The sequence below is a fragment of the Eutrigla gurnardus genome, assembly GCF_963514095.1.
Source record: "Eutrigla gurnardus genome assembly, chromosome: 21".
Classification (NCBI taxonomy): domain Eukaryota; kingdom Metazoa; phylum Chordata; class Actinopteri; order Perciformes; family Triglidae; genus Eutrigla; species Eutrigla gurnardus.
Window position 1 is genome coordinate 17,115,710 of NC_139932.1, and position 21,986 is coordinate 17,137,695.

The following is a 21,986-nucleotide window of genomic DNA, read 5'->3' on the forward strand; positions in this document are numbered from 1 at the left end:
ATTACAGATATGGATGGAGTGGAATGAAATAACAACACATGTCTTTATACAACTTTGTTACTACAGGTATCCAATCAGATCCAATTTATTTGTAAAAAATTGTACAAGAAAGGGAAAACAGAAACTTAGCAACTGTGAATAAAGTGAAAATTAGTTTAAAAGTAAACCGAAGCCAACTAGAGGGCTGCAGCCATGACATATTTTTGTAGGTCAACAATAAAAAGTAATATTAATAAAAAAAATGTAATGAAAAAATTAAGAAGTCCTGAGGGTCGAAAGGTCATGCAAAAAGGGTGCAATGCCTTTTTCCAAATTTGAAAGGTAAAACACCAATAAATTATGTATTCAATCAGTTTCATAAATGTTTTTATTTTTTCATATTTAGATTTTTGTACTTTACAAAGAGTTGCTGCATATGTTTCGATAACATCAGCAACCAACCTAAGCATCCATCAATGGGATTTAATAATATTATTAATGTAGCCTGATCTTTATCAAATCTGAATGAGGGTTTGCTCTGTCGCCTCACAGCAAGAGAGGCAGTCGTTCATGAACCTTTAAACTATTTGCTACTGACCAACTATAAGATATGAAAGCAGACTTTGGACAACCTGTTAAGTTTGTTTGAGATTTAAAAGTAGACGGACTAAAAGGGAATACAAACTACAACGTGCTGTTTATTTATTCTGAATTGTATCATTAGGTGAAAGCAAAAGCTTGATCAGGACTTTCTCAGGCAGCAACGATGTTAACTGCAACCAGTCGCCCAAAGAAAGATGCATGATTTTCTGCAGCAAAGTGTTTTATCTTTTCAGTTGCACAAATGTAGAACTATAAGATAACCAACATTCATTGGCTACACAGGTCAAAAAGGTGGGGAGGAACTGTGGTTTAAACCTTAGCCCTCCCTTCGTAGGTGCACGAGCTGGTCTCCATGGCAACACGACATCTTCGTTCCCTGGAGACAACCCCCTGTTGAAAAAAGATGATCCCTCTCCTGTCTGCCTGTTCATCTGCTCTTTACATGTTGTATATAATTATGACTGTTTTGCACAAGTGTTTATTGATGGAGGCGGGCAAATCTTTAGCTTCACAGCCATTCGATAAACGATTGGGAAGTTGGCGATTCGATTCAAGGACTTTTTTTTTGGAACAATTTGATTTGATTCAGTAACTTGTAACTAAATATTACATAATATAATATAATTCTATATCCATAAAATAAACATGCAATAATGAGAGTGAGACAATCTGTATTCTTCTGAAAGGTGAAAAAATAAACAGAAAACAGAATTACTTATTTAACATATTTATTATTATATTAAAAAAGTCCTGCATAATATTTTATGCTGAATACAAAAATGTATTTAAACATTGCTCAGTTATTTTGAACATTTTTCAATAGGCTACATGATGGCAGGGGAGAGAGTGTCTTTAAAAAATCACGTTTCATAAGATTCAAGGCAGTTATATCGATTATTGGTGAAGCCAAAGCGATTCATTCTATTTATTTATTTTAGCAGATTGATTTAGTTGAATCGGTAGGACTGACAATCGATTAATCGCTGCATCGCATTAATTGTTACACTATAATATTGTCCAAATGCCTTTTTGTTAGGTTAAAAAGGTCTGTGACTGTTTGTCACCTGAGGAGGTTGGAGCTATAAGACTGTTTGTGTCCTTACACTCATAGATCCATCCGTCTGACACATTTCTGATTAAATAATTATCACATAAATACGTTTGAAACATGATTTTAAGATGAACAACTCTGTGTGAGGATGTAGAACTCAGCCAGTGGCCTATCCCAACAGGAGTGTGTTTGCAGACACCAAATTAACCTCCATTTAATAAAACAAATATTCTCTAGAGCTCAGTGTTTCTACATCGGCTCTCTGGACAAACATCTCTTCTTACTGTCAAACTCTTTTACGAGGGTTTTTAATGTGTTTTAAAGCTTTTAGGAGAGAATTCACAAGGAAAAGACCCGCAGCGGCGTCTCACACAGCGACAGATGGGAGACGTTTAAACACTTTACAAACAAAACGCAGCTGTTGTCGGCGCGTTTTTGATTTTAATATGAAGAGAGACTCCTTCGCCACCAGCTCGATTCATATTTTTACTTTAAAACTTCTTCTATATGTGTATTTTATAGATTAATTCGCAAGGAGAAAACACAAGTGGCCCAGTATTCCTGCTGCTGCAGCGAGCGGCAGGCTGGTTGAGTCTCCACGGTTCTCATGGTGTGTTTAAGTGTCTCCCGTTGCGGAGCGTTCTCTATCAGTCACATCAGACTCGACGAGATTAATTAACTGAATACAGCACAATGGCAGAAGTCCCTCCAGCAGAAGCCGCACCCGCGACCCCGGTGAAGGCGACCCCGGTGAAGGCGCCCAAGAAGAAAGCTGCCAAGCCGGCCAAGAAGTCCGGACCCGGCGCCAGTGAGCTCATCCTGAAGGCGGTGACCACCGGCAAGTCCCGTGGTGGGATCTCTTACGTGGCCGTGAAGAAGTACATGGCAGATCAGGGCTATGACGTCAAGACGAACGGGTCCCAGATTAAACGCTCCGTTAAGAGGCTGTTGGAGAAAGGAGAGCTGGTGCAGCTCAAAGGTAACGGCGCGACTGGCTCCTTCAAGTCGGGCAAACCCGCCGAGAAGCCCAAGAAGGTGGTGAAGAAGACCCCCACCAAAGCCAAGAAGCCTGCAGTGAAGAAGGTCACCGCCGCCAAGAAGGCCGCCGTCGCAAAGAAGACCGCCGTCGCCAAGAAGTCCAAACCGACCAAGGCGTCTCCCAAGAAGGTGAAGAAAGCTCCCGCTGCCGCCAAGAAACCTGCGCCCAAGAAGACCATAAAGAGCCCGAAGAAGAAGGTTGTCAAGAAGGCAGCTCCAGCCAAGAAAGCCGCAAAGAAGGTCGCGAAGCCCAAAGCTGCCAAACCAGCAGCGAAGAAGACGTCAGCCAGGAAACCAGCGAAGAAGTAAACTCCAACCGGACCGAACTTACTCACCAACGGCTCTTTTAAGAGCCACCCACACCACTAAAAGAGCCCTTTTCCTGCTATGATTGTATATAAATGTGTACAGATTGTGACGATGATAAATAAAATGTATTTGTAGTTGTACAGAAGTGCAGGAATGTGTACTATAAGGACTAACTCAAAGAGACAAAATAAGATATAATACAAAGTTTCTGTTAATAGATCCCAATATTAATGTACTATCAGAAACATGTACATGAGGCCTGTAATCGAAGTGATTTGCTATATTTGTTAGTGTGTCCATGAAGTGTGACAATACTGGTCCAAAGACACCGACAATCATATTTGCATGAATGATTTAAGTGCCAGCCATTATTGATTAGATTGGTCACGTTTGCTGAGAGATCAATCATTTATAATCATTTAGATCCCATGGATCTGCAGACAATCCGATTATTTACAACAACAACTGATATGATTGATTGACCTGCAGTCAGTAAATTAATATTAATTTATCTTGACATGACTTCACGTTCATGTTATTTATAATTTCATTGTTTTTTTTTCGCACTTTCATCCTTCATCGTTAAATTTGACTTTATATTATTTTCTATACTATTTTATGACATGTTTTATGCGTATATGTATATTAAATACTACATACATAGTTCATGGTAATGCATTTCCTTTTTATCTGTGTCTTATTTTGTAAATTCCGGTTCCTGTAGGTGACGTTGCCTTCTTTGATTGGACGGTCGTACTGCGACCGGTCCAATCAGCGGGCAGATGATTTCTATATAAGCCGGAGGGTAACCACTCCTTTGACATTCTGCTTTTCGAAACGAAACAGATAACGTGAAAATGTCAGGAAGAGGCAAAACTTCCGGTAAGGTCCGAGCCAAGGCCAAGACCCGCTCGTCCCGGGCCGGACTCCAGTTCCCGGTCGGCCGTGTCCACAGACATCTCCGTAAAGGGAACTATGCTCAGCGTGTCGGCGCCGGAGCCCCGGTGTACCTGGCGGCGGTGCTGGAGTATCTGACCGCTGAGATCCTGGAGCTGGCCGGTAACGCCGCTCGGGACAACAAGAAGACCCGCATCATCCCCCGTCACCTGCAGCTGGCCGTCCGCAACGACGAGGAGCTCAACAAGCTGCTGGGCGGAGTGACCATCGCTCAGGGCGGCGTGCTGCCCAACATCCAGGCGGTGCTGCTGCCCAAGAAGACCGAGAAGGCCGCGAAGAGCAAGTAAAGCTCCGTGCTGCGTCCAACTAACGGCTCTTTTAAGAGCCACCCACTCCTCTTAAAGAGCCGCTTCCTCTTCAAAATATAATCATTATAGTAATACAATAACTGATGTGTCATGATGGAAGCTGTCCAAGATCCATGACAGTGTACAGACTTCCTTCCAACTGGTGTTTAGTGCCTGCTGGTAAACGACTACATGATCAGGATTTAAAGGGACTAAACTCCATCAGTGACAGTTTTCATGGTGCTGGAGAGTCCACCACTGACCTCAGTCTGGGTATAAAAAGGGGCAGAATTCCAGGAGGTGTGGCTATTCTGTGGAATAAGAAACTGGACTCGGCTATTAATGTCATTAGGCTTGGTGTGGACTGGTGCATTGCTATACATTTCACTCAGCGTGATAGGGAATTTATCATTTTAAATATTTACACTCCATATGAATGTCAACATAATGAAGAAGACGATGTAAATAAGCTTGCTTTTATTAGTTCCTACTTACAAAATGTGTTTCACAAATATTTTTATTGTTGGGGATATGAATGCAGATATTTCAGACAAGAGGTCAATTTTTGCTAAACACCTAAATCATCTCTGCACAGATAATAATTTGAGACTGTCTAGCAGAGAGCTCTTGCCAGCCGAAGGCTAAGTGAGGCCTGGCATACCACATCCTGGTTAGACCACTGTCTCTCTACAGCTGATGCTCATGCTTCTAAGGCTAAAGAATCATGATCCTGGAGGGATAGCTCAGGGCTTGTGCCCTTTTCTACCCATAATTTATGTCAGGAGGGGGGCGGAGAGGTGGGAGGAGGCATGCTTCTTTGGCACACATGGAAATCTTATACCACCTCTGATCACATTCCTGTAAAGATGGTTATCAGATCTGAGCTCATAACTGAAACTGTAAAATGTGCAAATAATTCTAATCTTGGTAAACTGGACTGATCAGTTATTGAGCAATATATTTATCTCTAGAGAGGCACTCATATGTAAAAACAGTAACTGTACAAACACCAAACATAATACAGATATTTCTGCAATGTGTACTGATATTGTCTCAGCTTCACTTGAAGCTAGTAAGCCTCAACTTAAGCGCATAAAGAGAGGAAAAGCTTGGCCTGGTTGGAATACTTATGTGGCTGAATTCTATGCTGAGGCTCGTGAAGCTATACTAAATCCTGGGCAATGGCTGGTAAACCAAGACAGGGGCCCATTTTTGAATATAAGAAGAGTACAAACTCAAAATATAAATATGCAATACGTTTCATTAGTAAAAACGAGCAATCGTTGAGGGCCGACTCTATGGCCAAGAAACTTTTAAAGAATACTAATAAAGATTTCTGGAAAGAGGTGAAGCGCATTAATAACTGCAAACCCTCCTTACCATATACAGTAGATGGAGTCTCTGGTGCTAGTGCTATGCATTATAGTAAATTGTTTAACTGTGTACAGACTAATGACTATCAAGTAGCAAATGTTGAAAATATAGATATGATCACAACTCATGAGGTTTCGCAAGCGATTAAAAACGTATCAGTTAACAAAACAGCAGGTATGGAGTATATCTCCGCTGCTAGCTCAAGGTTATGTGCACTTGTTGTCTTATGCTTCAATGCCTTCAAAGTCCATGGCTTTCTTCCAGACTATGATGACTGTGCAGCTGGTTCCTTTGGTCAAGGATAAAGCAGGAAAAGTGGGTTCCTCAGAAAACTATAGGCCCATTGCTCTAGCTAATATATTGTCCAAAGTGGTTGAACAAATTCTCCTGGAGAGGATCAATGAACTAATCATCTCTACAGATAATCAATTTGGGTTTAAACCAAGACACGGCACAGATATGTGTATATACTGTATGTGCTAAAGGAACTGCTGAGTAACTATAAGAGAAAAAACTCATGTTTTTATTTGTTTTTTAGACGCCTCTAAGGCATTTGATAGGGTGAATCATGGGAAATTATTTAGATAATTGGGTGCAGCAGGTGTTCCGAAGTATATAGTCATAATCCTGTCCTACTGGTATGCCCAACAAACCATGCAGGTTAAATGGGACAACTGCTTGTCTGCTCCTTTTCATATTAGTAATGAGTAAGACAAGGGAGCATCTTATCTCCTATTTATTTAATTTCTACATGAATGATCTGTCAAATAATCTAAGCTCATGTTAAACTGGATGTATGGTCGGCAGTTCAGTGATGAACCATCTTATGAACGCTGATGATTGTGTGATTTTTAGTCCGAGCTCAGCTGGTATGCAGAAGCTCCTCAATGTGTGTTCTGTATATGGGGAACAACAAGATATGAAGTACAACGAGTCAAAAGTGAGATAACGATTTGCAGAACCATGGAAGATAGACATATGACTTTTCCTGACTTTAAACTCTCAGGTAAAGTTCTAAATATCTGCAGTGAAGTGAAATATCTTGGTCGTGTGATCACAGACCAACTGACAGATGATGAGGACATTTATCGTCAGTGTCGTATGTTGTATGTGCGAGCACATATATTGTCACGTAAATTCGGCTGGTGCACTGTTGGTGTGAAGCTGACTCTGTTCAAAGCGTACTGTTCACCCATGTACACTGCACATCTATGGTTGAAATATAAAAAAGCCAGCCTTCAGAGACCGCAAATGGCATACAATGATGCTTTGAGGATACTTTTAAAAATGGACTAGTGCGAGTGAGCTGTTTGTGAGTGCTGGAGTGAACACACTGCAAGCGGTTCTAAGAAATGTAATGTACAGGTTCATCTGCCGGTTAAATGATTCTGAGAATCTAAATGTTGTGGCAATGGTGAACATTATGTACAGTATGTAGCAGTTTTGGGGGCACTGGTATAAGTGTCTTTTTAAAATGAGTCATTAGACTAATTTTTTCATTGTGTGTTATTTAAACCTCTTGTACTACTAAAACGAGCCAGGTCCAGAACTACAGCGTACATATGTTCAAAAAGGAAAGCCTAGCATAGTTTATACTGTAGTCAAATCACATTTAGTTGAACAGACTTGTTCATCAACAGAAACGATTTATGACTGTTACTAACAAATGCTAATCATATAGAATTTAGTATCTGTATTTGCTATATTCCTGAATAATTTTAGCTGACCAAAAACAACACACACTGTTCAGTTAAGAGAGAATGATCAAGTCACACAACTATTTAGCATATATAAATATATTATATATATATTTATATCTAAATACTAATGTAGGATGTGTATTAGCTTTCCATATTAGATGGAAACAAGTGTGTGGCTGTTTGAAGGAGCCATTGAGTGTAAATTAGAAACGTTAATGAGAGGACCACAAGCAATCAATCAACCAATCAATCAATCAATCAATCAATCAATTGATACATTTAAACAAATTATTTAAATAGGACAAACAAACCAATAGAAATCTTTAGATTTCTCGATAACATATAATGCTGAATGGAAAACGCTTTTCAACAACACCGGAAATGCAGCGGATTACCTTCCTTGACAGATAAATGCGTTCGTAAAAAGGCGGACTGGTATGTCTTCAAATACGTCCGCAACTGGGCTTTAAGTACTGACGCTTTTCGTGGCGGAGGCATCTGTTTTTCTTCGGAACTAACTAGACTCTGACAACATGAGCGGACGTGGAAAAGGAGGCAAGGGACTCGGTAAAGGAGGCGCCAAGCGTCACCGTAAAGTCCTCCGTGATAACATCCAGGGAATCACCAAGCCCGCTATCCGCCGTCTGGCTCGCCGCGGCGGAGTGAAGCGTATCTCCGGTCTGATCTACGAGGAGACCCGCGGTGTGCTGAAGGTGTTCCTGGAGAACGTGATCCGTGACGCCGTCACCTACACCGAGCACGCCAAGAGGAAGACGGTGACCGCCATGGATGTGGTCTACGCTCTGAAGAGGCAGGGCCGCACCCTGTACGGCTTCGGCGGTTAAACTACCAACTTCCTGCTTTCAACACAACACAACGGCTCTTTTAAGAGCCAACCAACTCCTCTTGAGAGCAGCTTTCCTACAATACAAATCATTCAAATCGATGTCTTTAAACTAGTTTTACAAAGGGGTCATATATTCATGATTGTAATACTACCATACTGTTCTAATCCTACTCTATTGTTCTGATCCTCCTGTAGAGTTCTAACTGTACTACAGTGTTTTAATCCTACTATAGTGTTCCACCTGTACTCTACAGTGGTTAATCGTGCTTTGGCCGTATGTATGAACACTTTGGTGGCTTCAGTTCTCCTGCAGGATTGAAATGAATGCATGAACTTGATTTAATTATTGTAAAGTTTCATTCCACCAAGCTTTGTGAAGTGAATTATTTCATGGACGGTAACTCTTATGATGAAGAGCTAGTTCCATTCTGACTCAGTTGTTACCCACAATTCATTATTCTGTACAAGCTGCACTTCTACATTGTTGTATCCCACAATATGTAACCATGTCACATTAAATCACAATAAGACGAAGCCCAATATAATTGATTCATTTTTGGTTTCGTTTCACTCTGAGCTGATTCAGTTGGGCATCTGATGCAAGTTCATACTGACCAAGGTCAGAGGTCAAAACGTCCACCGCATACTGGATATTTATGACAGTAAATACCAGTAGGGCTGATATGTGAGCGTTGTTAATTATTTTAATTAAGGGACTTGCTAAGAGGACAGGCTTGATCAAAGGAAAGGGCTCCATTAAAGCACCTTTTAAACGAGCCTGTATGGTGGAGCCCACATATCATTTAAAAGAATCAGATGAAACGCTGTACGCCTTCTGGACAACCCATATCATTCATGACAAATAATCAAAGGCTTTTTTGCTCTAATGCAAGAAACCTGTTGATTTTCTGGTGTAAATAATTTCCCTTAAACCACAGAGATCAGACGACTCTTTATCACATGTTTGTTATTTTCCTATAATAGTCTATCAGATCATTAAATCTTTTCTGATTGCTTCTACTCAGCTTCTGTAAATGAATGTTTTTCCCATATAAATTATCTTTTTAGTTCACACAACATATTTAATTCTTCCAGTGATCTGTTTGTTACACTTCAGCTCAAAATATCTTCTTACATTGTCATTACATTCAAGGTTTTTAATTTTTTTACAAGTAATTTACTCTGAATTGCTGACTTTGCTGCTACTCATCACCCCACCATGTCTCTTGCCTTGTGAACTTTATTGCTGGTGGTTATCTCTATTGCTCATTGTATGGTTTATTTTGCGTTATATTAATATTTTAATATTATACTTCGTATTATTTATATCTTTAATTGGATTGTGCTTCTATAATATAATATAAAATTATTATAATACATAATAACAGCCAGCCAGTTCAGGCACAAACATCACAGACATATAGCGGAGTGCGCCTTCCGCATAGTTACTTCATGACGCGTTGTAACTCAGCCAATGGCAGAGACGGGACGGTACAGCCTCATTTGCATTTTCGGGGCTTAAGAGCAAGCAGCGCATCTGATCGAATATACTTCCTTTGACTACCAGCATTGTAATCATGCCTGAAGGAAAAGCCGCCCCTGCCCCCAAGAAGGGATCCAAGAAAGCCGTCGCCAAGACCGCCAGCAAGACCGGCAAGAAGAGGAGAAAGTCCAGGAGGGAGAGCTACGCCATCTACGTCTACAAGGTGATGAAGCAGGTCCACCCCGACACCGGCATCTCCTCCAAGGCCATGGGCATCATGAACTCCTTCGTGAGCGACATCTTCGAGCGCATCGCCGGGGAGGCCTCCCGTCTGGCTCACTACAACAAGCGCTCCACCATCACTTCCAGGGAGATCCAGACCGCCGTCCGTCTCCTGCTGCCCGGTGAGCTGGCCAAGCACGCCGTGTCCGAGGGCACCAAGGCCGTCACCAAGTACACCAGCTCCAAGTAGACCGCCCCCTCTGCCTGAACAACAACCCAACGGCTCTTTTAAGAGCCACACACTTCTTCTAAGAGCTATACCTTCGTGTGAAATATATTATATGTACTTCTGTATGCCATCTTATTAATATGAGTGATTATAACTATGAGTGGAGGACCATAAATGTCCCTCAAATATCTTAAAAGTGTTGTTGCAAACCTATCGTCAAAATGGAACCGTAAAATGCAGAATACATCTGTGACCATATGAAGAACAATGAGCGTTTTGATACCGTTTCAAAACCTACGCGTTTCTTCGGTTTAAATACAGTACAATATCCACATTATTACGTCTTCATTAGCCCACCAGTATATATGATTCCTGTTTAGGTTATCAACTCACAATAGACACTTTTTTTTTTTTTAATTCCACAACAGTTAAATCCAGGATATTGTTTAATACTGTATATTACATTTATTAGATGTTCATTTGTTTGTGTGACTGAAGCTTAGGAACGTACAATTCCGATCTTGTCTGTAGAATATTTCAAATATGCAGAGGACCAATAGTGGAGCTGCAGTTTCACGTGCCTACATACGACCAATCAGCGTTGTCGGCGGCACGGCGGCGGCTACATAAGCAGAAACTGGCGCCGTTTCGGCATTTCTTCTTCTGTCGAGTCGAGAGAAACACCGCTGAAATGGCAAGAACCAAGCAGACCGCCCGTAAATCCACCGGAGGCAAAGCCCCCAGGAAGCAGCTGGCCACCAAGGCTGCCCGTAAGAGCGCCCCGGCCACTGGCGGCGTGAAGAAGCCTCACCGGTACAGGCCCGGTACCGTCGCTCTCAGGGAGATCCGTCGCTACCAGAAGTCCACCGAGCTGCTGATCCGCAAGCTGCCCTTCCAGCGTCTGGTCAGAGAGATCGCTCAGGACTTCAAGACCGACCTGCGCTTCCAGAGCTCCGCCGTCATGGCTCTGCAGGAGTCCAGCGAGGCTTACCTGGTCGGCCTGTTCGAGGACACCAACCTGTGCGCCATCCACGCCAAGAGGGTCACCATCATGCCCAAGGACATCCAGCTGGCCCGTCGCATCCGCGGAGAGAGGGCTTAAACGCACCCGACCGTCTTAAACCACACAACGGCTCTTTTAAGAGCCACACACACGTGTCTAAGAGCCATCTTCCTAACTGAAAATGTAAATCTGTGATTGTTCTACAACGTATTCTAATGTTACTCAACATAAGCATGGAACCTTAAAAGTAAGTAAAACTCTGAAATTGGATCAATGTCAAGTTGGTAAAATACAGTTTAATGTGGCCAGTAATGAGTCAGACATGTACATACACTTTATAATGACAGCTCAGAGGAAAGCCATCAAAATCAATATACATGCATGAAGACATTGTGTGCTAACGTGATTAAATAATATACATTTTTTTATTATTGAGACGGTGAATTTAGGATGCCCCAAAAACATGACAGCCTCCACAAAGTAAAGCTTCTCCTGCAACGTCTTGAGTTCAGTTTTATCCGAGCAGCCACACATTCATACACCACTGTTCCTTTGTTGGGTACAGTTTGATTCAATGGAGAAATAAATGTGTCTATTACTTACTTGTTTTGGTTAACAGGTTTAGGTCTGTGTGGTTCTGCTGATTGGTCCCCGTCGGCAGGTGTCCCTCTTCCGTGATTGTCTTGTTTGTTGACGAGAGCAGCTTTGTTTAGTTGCAGAGATGGTTGATCCTGTCCACCCACGTTGCTGATGGAGTTGGGGAGTCGGTGAGCCAGATTGAGTGCTTTGTTTGGGATAATTTGAAGGATTTTCCAGTTGACTGTTAGAGACAGTGATCCAGGCGGGGTATTCGAACAGTGGAGGCCAGCTCCACTTTAATGATTGTGGAGGGTGTTGGGCATGTTTGCCGGAGAGGGCTTTTAGATGGTTTAGTCTATTGTTTGCTTTTTGTTCCAGGTTTTTCTTGTTTGCTCCAGGTCATGTGTGAAAGGTGATGCCGAGGATGTGGCTTCTTTGGAGATGATGTTCTGGTTGTTAGCCGTTAAGTTGATGTTGGCCTGTAGATGGTGGTTTTTGGTGAAGATGATACATTGGGTTTTTGCTGCGAGTTTTGGGTTTTTTGAAGATGTCCAGTAGCAGAGATTGTCTGCACACTGTGATACTTTGGCAGTTGTAGCTTGATTGATATCTTTATTTCGATCATGTAAACGACGATGTAAAAAAATAAAATAAGTTAAAATACGGAAATAAGTGAACAGCAAAAATGTATACACAAAAAAGTAACATCTCATAAGCAACGCAGTTTACATGAGTGAAAAGGAGTAGGAAGAAGTATAAACTTATCTAATCCTACCCCTATAATTTTAACTATATATTCTAATTAAAATCATAGCACAACAACATACATTTATTATTTAATTCCTCCATTACACTATGTACCATTTCCTGCCACATTTTAATCCAAATAGTAAGTAAGCAAACACCTTGTGTGAATTATTCAATGTACCTCTGGAGAATCATTTTTGTCTCTTTTTAAACATGATTACACTCAGTGTTTTTGATTTCAGTACTCATATTATTTCACAGTTTTACTCCGTCTTCATGAAACATTCTCTGAATATTTCTTGGTAGCAGATACTTCTTTGCTTTATATAATACTTGGGCTGTTTTATGCTCCACCAAATCAAACAATTTTAGAGTTTTAGATTTCCAAAATAAGTCATTGGTGTGTGCCCCATAATCAACCCTGTGAATAATTCTCATTGCTCTTTTTTGCAGTATGAAAAGTGGCTGCAGTGCAGTTTTGTATGTATTTCCCCATGTCTCTGTACAGTACTCTAAATAAGGAAGAATCAGTGAATTGTACAGAATATAGAGTGATTTATGATCTAGGACATGCTTTGCTTTTACCAAAACTAAAATGCTGCGAGACAGTTTAGATTTGATATGTTTAATGTGAGGTTTCCAGCAAATTTTGTCATCTAGTATCACTCCCAGGAATTTATTTTCATTTACTCTTTCAATATTTACACCATCTATTTATACCTGTATTTGATTGGGTATTTTACAGTTTCCAGGGGGGGTGGGGTCGAAAGGTGATGAGATGGTGGAGGCGACCGTGACTTTGATTTGTCTGTTACTGATGAAGCTTGAGATGATGGATTGGGTTGGCTTGGGGAGTTTGCCTTTTCTATATAAAAAATATTGGCAGTGTTTCAGTTGTCTTCTGAGAGTCGGAGAATGTTGTCGGTGGTGGATCTACTGTCATGGATGCAGGAGAGGCAGACAGCCGGTAATTACTTTTATTACACACTTAATTACCAGACACTTCAAAAGCGACACCGTAGACTGAACTTGCGCTTCAGGGAATGATGCAAAACGTCCAGGAAAGCAGTGGGAAAACAAGCCTGATGGATCGGTTGGCGACAGGTCCAGAACTACGGCAGTATCGGTGCAGTACACCGGGGAATGTAAGCATCGAACCAGGACCTGGAATGTGACCAGAAGGTTCTGCATCCAGGTGGTGCTGCTGCCCAAGAAGACCAAGTGAAGCTCCGTGAAGCTTCCAACTAACGGCTCTTTAAAGAGCCACCCAATCCTCTTTAAGAGCTGCTTCCTTATTTATCGTCTGATGCACTCATGGGGGAGCATGTTTATCTGCTACTGCTGTGGCTGATATCTCAACCAGTAGACTAACAATTACAACGAAAATGACATCCGATGCCTTACTACATACATAATACATTGTGTACATTGTGTATGGTATAGTACATGTGATGACCCCAGTGATCCACAGGGGGGCGGTGTTTTTCCACCTGCCTCTGTCTTGCAGGATTATGGCTCCATTGCTCCACTTCTGTTTCTTGTACCTTCAGATATTTACACTTTCACACAAAAGCAACCATGAATGAAAACGTAATTTCGACGTATATATTTGTTATTTTTTGGTTGATTTAAAAAAAAAAAAAAATTCGATGTACAAATGTATAGAATTAACCCATAAGAACCCGGACACATTTCTCCTTAAAGGAAAATGATGGGGGGCATAACACTGACTAAATAGACCATATAGAACACATTTCTGACATTTTTTCTCAAAATAACACTCCCTAGTGTCAAAGATCTGTCAGTGGGTGTTAATGGTAAATTCATTCCTCATTTGAAAATAAATCATCCGTAGTCTTTTTTGGTTTGATAACAAAGCTTCGTCTTTTTATTTGCGTTTCCACAATATTAGAATTTTGCCTCTTAGGTTTAACAACAAAACCTTTAACAGCAAAAATTTGATTTATTTCACAATAAAAAAATTGCAAATTGAATAAAAAAAAGACTGCCTCTTCATATTGGAGGTCTTCTCAACAAGCCACTGTAGCTGTAGAAAACTGAGCTACAGTCTTTTTCTGGTCATGTTTTTCTGTTTGATAACAAAGATTCTAACTTTACCTCTTAGGTGTAACAACAACATTTTCTTTTCATATTTATTTTCCAACACAAAAATTAATACATTTGCAAAAGTTTGCAAATTGAATAAAAAAAAAACGACCTCATATTGGAGGTCTTAATACGTTACTGTAGCTGTAGAAAACTGAGCAACAGACTCGTAAACATGTAAACACAAAAAAAGTGTGATAACAAAAAACTTTTGTATTCTCAGGACCATGTTTAAACCATTGTTATCAACATGTGTGGCAGTTAAGCCTAGGCCAAATGGAAAGATTTGAAACAATTTCTTTCCTCAGTGAAGCAAAGATGCATGTCGCATTTCTCACAGATGGTGGTGGTTGCATTGATTTTGCACAATTTCCAACGTCCACGCTTGTTGCATTTCACAGGCCAGTGTGCAACCTGGTCCACGCGAACATCAACTGGAACTCCAACACGAACTCTCTTGGGAGGTGGTGGTGGAGATGTGGCATTGAGTGATGGGCGGCCCCTTTGTGAATGCAGGAGAATGAGGATAGTTGCAACCTCTGCCTGGAAGCTCCTGTTTCAGTGGCTTGTGGACACCAAGTAGTTTACAGTCTTGGCGGTAGATCAGCCATGCGTTAACAAGGCCTAGCATTATGGTTTGCCAGAATAGGTAGAGGTACCACCTCCGTGACCTCATGTGGTACTTGTACCTTGCAATGCATGCATCTAGGAGGTCTACCCCTCCCATGAATGTGTTGTACTCCTTGACAATGTATGGCCTGTTGACTTCCACGAAAAATGGTTTCCTTATATATTTTATTAATAATTGGATTCATATAATGTGATTTTTGTTCATATGTGTTATAATATGCTTTGAATTGAACAATATAATATATATTATTAACTAAATATCATTGGATAAGTTAATGGAGCAGATCATAATCATTTTTTCTTATTGTGACATATGTCACATTGGGTTTTCCATGACAATTTTAAGGTTAAAGGTCCGATGTGACATATGTCGATATTTACCCGACTTGTTTTATATCAACTTGTACATGAAAAGTGTTCACAACAGGTTAAATGTAACAAAGGACATTATGTTTGCATTACAATTCTTAAATGGTTTGAATCTTACCTCTGCCAACCAAAAACAAGCCTTTTAAATTTAGCTAGCTCTGCCCCTAGTGGTAATGTGGCATACAGACATCTTGGAAATGTTATGGGAAGACTAAATCACATGACCTGTCACATGACCCACCAGGATGTTAAGTATGTGTCACTCTGGGACTCCAGGGGTGCTTTCGAATAGTCAAAAAATAAGGTCCTAAACTCCTATTCCTTGACCTCTGGGGAAAACGTACGGGGTCAAGGAAAGGCGATAGGAGAACTCAAAAGGATTTAGGAAAAGTCGACCGCGGTGCTCAGAGAATCCGACCGGACTTTCACTAAGCTACGTCATTAAAACGCGGCCGCTGATGATTGAGAGCTGATGATCGGCACCAGCGATTGACGTGCGTCTGCACTGGATAAACTACAATAATGGACTACAAAAAACGCATCGTCCACTTCTCCACATGTTGGTTTTATAAACAGCTGGTTCACTGACCGGCTTCAGGTCCAGCTCCTCCTTCCTGTTTGACCTTTTGCTGTATTTACATTTCATTTGTGGTTTTAGTTTGTAACATGATTGAAATAAATAAAAATATCATTAAATTATTATCACTGTCCACACATTTATCAACACAATTCCAATTACTATATGTCTGCATGAAAGTTAATGTTAAATATGCAAATACACATTGTTTTCGTGAACGGCCGAACACTTTAAATGTTGCTCTCGCAAAGAATTGTGGTTCGGCGTAATCTCCTTTCCTTTAGCATAGGATGCAAGGAGCTCTGAAAGGAAGCATTGGAGCTCCTTCCCTTTGCATTTAGAGAATCCGAACGGCTCTTATCATGGCGGCCGCTTGTTTACTTCCGGGTCACTTCTTCAGTTAGGAACCTTCCTAAGCAAAAAAGCCTATTCGACTGCACCCTATGAGTTAAAGTCAAGGATAAAGCTGCTCATGGAATTTTCCATAGCATCTAAAGGACGTGTGACACCTGTGTCAAGGTGGGTTCTTATGGGTTGAATACAGATCATAACTTTAATAAAACTTGAATATACGATCACACGGTTGTATAATGCCTGTCAAAAACGTAAATTTGCTTTTTAGAACTGGATTTTGGATTAAAGTTAAAAAAAAAAAATTAAAAAAAAAAAAGCGGTTCTATAGTTGTAGTACTCCTCGCGGACTGTGGGCGGCTACGTAACATCAAGACCCTTTCCAAAAGCGCTTCCTATCAGGTCAAAGGTCACCAGTTAGCCTGTCATGACAACCAGCTAGCATAGTAGCTAACAGTCACCCCGATAGGACCCCGTCAAAATGGAGGTACGTCATGCGAAACGGGAACTACTTGCACTATTGGTCTGTAGATGTGCTCCCGTCTGTTTATGACAAGGCATCTCACGTAAATGTATAATATATCAAGTTATACTTGCTTTTAGTCTCCTGGTTGAGATATCAGCGACAACAAAGATAGCCATTAACCCCCGTAATATGTAGAGTACATCAGTCTCAATCGATAAATAAGGAAGCGGCTCTGTAAGAGGAGTGGGTGGCTCTTAAAAGAGCCGTTAGTTGGACACAGCACGGAGCTTTACTTGCTCTTGGCGGCCTTCTCGGTCTTCTTGGGCAGCAGCACCGCCTGGATGTTGGGCAGCACGCCGCCCTGAGCGATGGTCACTCCGCCCAGCAGCTTGTTGAGCTCCTCGTCGTTGCGGACAGCCAGCTGCAGGTGACGGGGGATGATGCGGGTCTTCTTGTTGTCCCGAGCGGCGTTACCGGCCAGCTCCAGGATCTCAGCGGTCAGATACTCCAGCACCGCCGCCAGGTACACCGGGGCTCCGGCGCCGACACGCTGAGCATAGTTGCCCTTCCTCAGCAGCCTGTGAACACGGCCCACGGGGAACTGTAGTCCGGCCCGGGACGAGCGGGTCTTGGCCTTGGCTCGGACCTTACCGGTGGTTTTGCCTCTTCCTGACATTTTCACGTTGTTCGATCTGATTCAGTTCGATGAATGTGCGGAATGTTCTGGAACTGTCACAGTCCTTTTTATGTAGAGATTATCTGGTCGCTCATTGGTCAGGTAGCAGTACGATCGTCCAATCAGATTAGGGACCGTCACTTCGCATAAAACACTTCCGCCTTACAGGATCGGTGATTTACAAAATAAGACACCGCAAACATAATAACTAATAAATAACACACACTTTCTATTAATACAAGCAGAAACAATAAAGTATTAAAAAATATAAACTAATGAAAATAGTAGAATTTAAAGCATTATTTTCACTTTGAAAGGTTTGATACTACTAATAATACAATAAACAATACGATTATAATAATTAATAAATGTGAGTGTGGAGGGCCTGTTAAAACGTATTCATAGTTGTCGATTTTAAACAATTGATATTCCAAAAAATGTAATTCGTCGGATTCAAGTGATTGTTGTAAATTGTTAGTGGCTTTTCTGAGCTCACATTCACAATGATTTAATCACTATCAATCACTCTGCTCATTTAATAACCAGTGGTTTTGAATTGATAATGTGCAAGTAGAGGAGTCTTCACTTAAAATAGAATAATACCACACTGTAAAAGTAGTCCACTACAACGAAACGTGCTGCATTGAAAAATTAAGTAAAGCTTTGTGTATATTCAGGAAAATGTACTTAAATATGCTATAATTATTTCATTATTACACCTGCATTCATGTACAAGCAGGGTTTTACTGTTGTGTCTGGAGCTCATTTTGAACTAGTAATTAATGATTATTTTCTTATGTATTAATCTCACAAAATGTATAATTTGTAAAGTGACTCACGCTGTCATGGAAATGTAGTAGTGACAGTACTTCTCTGAGATTTAGTATAAAGTATAAAGTGTCCTGGGAAGTAAACGTGTACTTAATGCCACATCCTGTAAACCCAAAGTACTGTCCTGTTTATATAATTAGCATTACAATACGTGCAGTGTCCCTGTATGTAACTATAATATGTATTTGTTTCTACACATTAACTTAGCACGAATATAAAAACCACACATTTATATACAATCATAGCAGGAAAAGGGCTCTTTTGGTGGTGTGGGTGGCTCTTAAAAGAGCCGTTGGTGAGTAAGTTCGGTCCGGTTGGAGTTTACTTCTTCGCTGGTTTCCTGGCTGACGTCTTCTTCGCTGCTGGTTTGGCAGCTTTGGGCTTCGCGACCTTCTTTGCGGCTTTCTTGGCTGGAGCTGCCTTCTTGACAACCTTCTTCTTCGGGCTCTTTATGGTCTTCTTGGGCGCAGGTTTCTTGGCGGCAGCGGGAGCTTTCTTCACCTTCTTGGGAGACGCCTTGGTCGGTTTGGACTTCTTGGCGACGGCGGTCTTCTTGGCGACGGCGGCCTTCTTGGCGGCGGTGACCTTCTTCACTGCAGGCTTCTTGGCTTTGGTGGGGGTCTTCTTCACCACCTTCTTGGGCTTCTCGGCGGGTTTGCCCGACTTGAAGGAGCCAGTCGCGCCGTTACCTTTGAGCTGCACCAGGTCTCCTTTCTCCAACAGCTTGTGGATGGCGCGTTTGACGTGGGCGGCGTTGGTTTTCACGTCATAACCCTGACCTGCCATGTACTTCTTCACGGCCACGTAAGAGATCCCACCACGGGACTTGCCGGTGGCCACCGCCTTCAGGATGAGCTCACTGGCGCCGGGTCCGGACTTCTTGGCCGGCTTGGCAGCTTTCTTCTTGGGCGCCTTCACCGGGGTCGCCTTCACCGGGGTCGCGGGTGCGGCTTCTGCTGGAGGGACTTCTGCCATTGTGCTGTATTTCAGTTAATTAATCTCGTCGAGTCTGATGTGACTGATAGAGAACGCTCCGCAACGGGAGACACTTAAACACACCATGAGAACCGTGGAGACTCAACCCGCCTGCCACTCGCTGCAGCAGCAGGAATACTGGGCCACTTGTGTTTTCTCCTTGCGAATTAATCTGTAAAATACACATATAGAAGAAGTTTTAAAGTAAAAATATGAATCGAGCTGGTGGCGAAGGAGTCTCTCTTCATATGTGAGTAAGATAAATCTTAATACTTTCTTGCGTTTTGTTTGTAAAGTGTTTAAACGTCTCCCATCTGTCGCTGTGTGAGACGCCGCTGCGGGTCTTTTCCTTGTGAATTCTCTCCTAAAAGCTTTAAAACACATTAAAAACCCACGTAAAAGAGTCTGACAGTGAGAAGAGATGTTTGTCCAGAGAGCCGATGTAGAAACACTGAGCTCTAGAGAATATTTTTTTATTAAATGGAGGTTAATTTGGTGTCTGCAAACACACTCCTGTTGGGATAGGCCACTGGCTGAGTTCTACATCCTCACACAATGTGTGTCCTATTTAACAGAGTTGTTCATTTTTAAATCATGTTTCAAACGTATTTATGTGGTAATTATTTAATCAGAAATGTGTCAGACGGATGGATCTAAGAGTGTAAGGACACAAACAGTCTTATAGCTCCAACCTCCTCAAGTGACAGCACAGCTCCCACTAATGATCGTCGTTAAACGGAAGCAGATATACTAAAATGAGTTAGCCTGAAATAAATTCTACATATTAAGTTGAATAATATTAGGTTATAAACATTACCATCTCGTTTTTTACCATAACATGATTCTTGATTCTGAGAACAAAGTGTATTCATTAAGTTTTGGGTTGTTTTGTAGTTAAAATAGTCCCCATCAGTGCCGGCCTAAGCCTTCATGGGGCCCTAAGCAGGATTTGAATCGGGGCCCTCCCCATCTCCTCAACACTTTAATATTAAATAAATACATTTCCAAGAAAAAGACATAAATACAAATGTAATGAAGAAATGCTTTTGTTTATATAAAAAATACAACATACAAGACAAAAGTGCAGAACATCAACGTTGTTTGGAAGCGGAACATTTTTAAAACGCAATGGAGTAACTTTCCCCTTTTTCAGTGAGAACGTTGTCGTGGAAACGTAGCCCGAGGTGACCGCCGTTGCTGCTCAGAGGCAGAACGTCTCTTGACACGAACAATGTTGAAATTATTACAGTAAAACATTTAGTGAAACAGAATGAGGAATGAAATGCAAAGCTGAATTATTTGTTTTGAAAAGTATTCAAACTAAATTAGGACACTTGGGCCTTATTCTCCTTTCTACTTCACAGAAATCCCTAAATCATAGCTACATAGCACACTTTTGTGGAGGAGGTCGAAGAGTTTTTTTTATTCATCTAAAATAGGCTAATGTGTGATTTGTGGCCTAACGTGGGCTATAAGATCAGATAATATGACCTGTCAGTCTCAATTAACATAATAATACAAGAGAGAGTGGGACCTTAGCTCCTTTTTAACAGTCTGGATGACAGCCGTTTCCAAAGCTAGGTAGCTCCAACAGCAGCAGCAGGAATTTATTAAAATTAGAAGTATAATTTTGTAACAATGTTTTATTTATTTGACAAAATATGAAAAATAACTTTATGAAAGGTTAAATTCATCTTATAATGTGCTACTCTAGGTTTTCAACCTTCCCTAACTGAAGACCCACCTCCGATTGTTCAAGAATGTGTTACACAACTTATAAAAGGTAAAAACGTGGTGTAGCGTGGTATGTCAGTTGTAATGGCCATTATAAATATTCTGCTCATGCCTGTACATATTCAGTCATATTCCCTCACCACAGGGGTTGTTGCCCACAACAATCAAGTTTCTGACGATCCATTTTAAGAGCTAGCAATGGTTGTCACTGGTGTTCATTTGTGTTCATCGTTGAGCATATTGAGATATAAAATACAAAGCGTTGGATATTAACTTTTAAAGTAATTTTACCATTGAGCATCTAACCATTTGGCTGTACCTCCGTGGCCCACTAGATGGCTCTCTTTTTTACTTTTACCTGACCTGAGTAAAGAAGTTTAATCAGTCTCTGAAATGTACTCAAAAGTACCACTTTGAGAGTTATTTTTTGACAAGACTAACTGAATTTCTTGTCATATTAGTGACAGGAAAAATGTTTTATTATTCCCCTAAAAAACATTACATTTTTAAGAAAATAAATACTCAAGTAAAGTAGATACCTCAAAATTCTAATAATGTTCAGTTACAAATGTACGATAATAATATTGGAATAATAGCAAGTTTATTTATATAGCACATTTTTAGACAGGGACAATTCAATGTGCTTTATATTTCCATCTTATTTATTAATTATTATTATATACATATATATATACACATACATATATACACACACATATATATATGTTTTGTAATTGCTACTTTTTGATAAAAAACAGTACAGTTTATGAGAAGTGTTAAATAAACAGACTGGTGGAATTAAAAGCCACATTTTTTTTACACATGGCTGTGGTGATTTTACATCTTGATTATATTTTAGGTAT

At 40.8% G+C, this 21,986-nt stretch overlaps 4 protein-coding genes and 3 pseudogenes across 7 annotated transcripts; 5 read left to right on the forward strand and 2 right to left on the reverse strand.

The window, feature by feature from the left end:
• Window positions 1–2,092: 2,092 nt before the first annotated feature.
• On the forward strand, window positions 2,093–3,559 carry LOC311032113 (uncharacterized protein). The gene has a single exon (XM_084038745.1). It carries the CDS (start codon window positions 2,327–2,329, stop codon window positions 2,978–2,980), a length of 654 nt encoding a protein of 217 aa, XP_083894871.1. The 5' UTR covers window positions 2,093–2,326; the 3' UTR covers window positions 2,981–3,559.
• A 271-nt stretch (window positions 3,560–3,830) lies between these two features.
• Window positions 3,831–4,886, forward strand: LOC311031841 (histone H2A pseudogene; annotated as a pseudogene). Its single transcript has one exon. The product of its transcript is annotated as a histone H2A pseudogene (transcript).
• Window positions 4,887–7,762: 2,876 nt separating this feature from the next.
• Window positions 7,763–8,844, forward strand: LOC311032548 (histone H4). Its single transcript, XM_084039426.1, has one exon. The coding sequence runs from the start codon at window positions 7,832–7,834 to the stop codon at window positions 8,141–8,143; it is 312 nt and encodes a 103-aa protein (XP_083895552.1). The 5' UTR covers window positions 7,763–7,831; the 3' UTR covers window positions 8,144–8,844.
• An 878-nt stretch (window positions 8,845–9,722) lies between these two features.
• On the forward strand, window positions 9,723–10,313 carry LOC311032413 (histone H2B 1.2 pseudogene; annotated as a pseudogene). Its single transcript has one exon. The product of its transcript is annotated as a histone H2B 1.2 pseudogene (transcript).
• A 448-nt stretch (window positions 10,314–10,761) lies between these two features.
• Window positions 10,762–11,222, forward strand: LOC311032409 (histone H3.2). Its single transcript, XM_084039169.1, has one exon. The coding sequence runs from the start codon at window positions 10,771–10,773 to the stop codon at window positions 11,179–11,181; it is 411 nt and encodes a 136-aa protein (XP_083895295.1). The 5' UTR covers window positions 10,762–10,770; the 3' UTR covers window positions 11,182–11,222.
• A 5,603-nt stretch (window positions 11,223–16,825) lies between these two features.
• On the reverse strand, window positions 16,826–17,586 carry LOC311032412 (histone H2A pseudogene; annotated as a pseudogene). The gene has a single exon. The product of its transcript is annotated as a histone H2A pseudogene (transcript).
• Window positions 17,587–18,570: 984 nt separating this feature from the next.
• On the reverse strand, window positions 18,571–19,526 carry LOC311032401 (uncharacterized protein). Its single transcript, XM_084039157.1, has one exon. It carries the CDS (start codon window positions 19,387–19,389, stop codon window positions 18,736–18,738), a length of 654 nt encoding a protein of 217 aa, XP_083895283.1. The 5' UTR covers window positions 19,390–19,526; the 3' UTR covers window positions 18,571–18,735.
• Window positions 19,527–21,986: the final 2,460 nt, after the last annotated feature.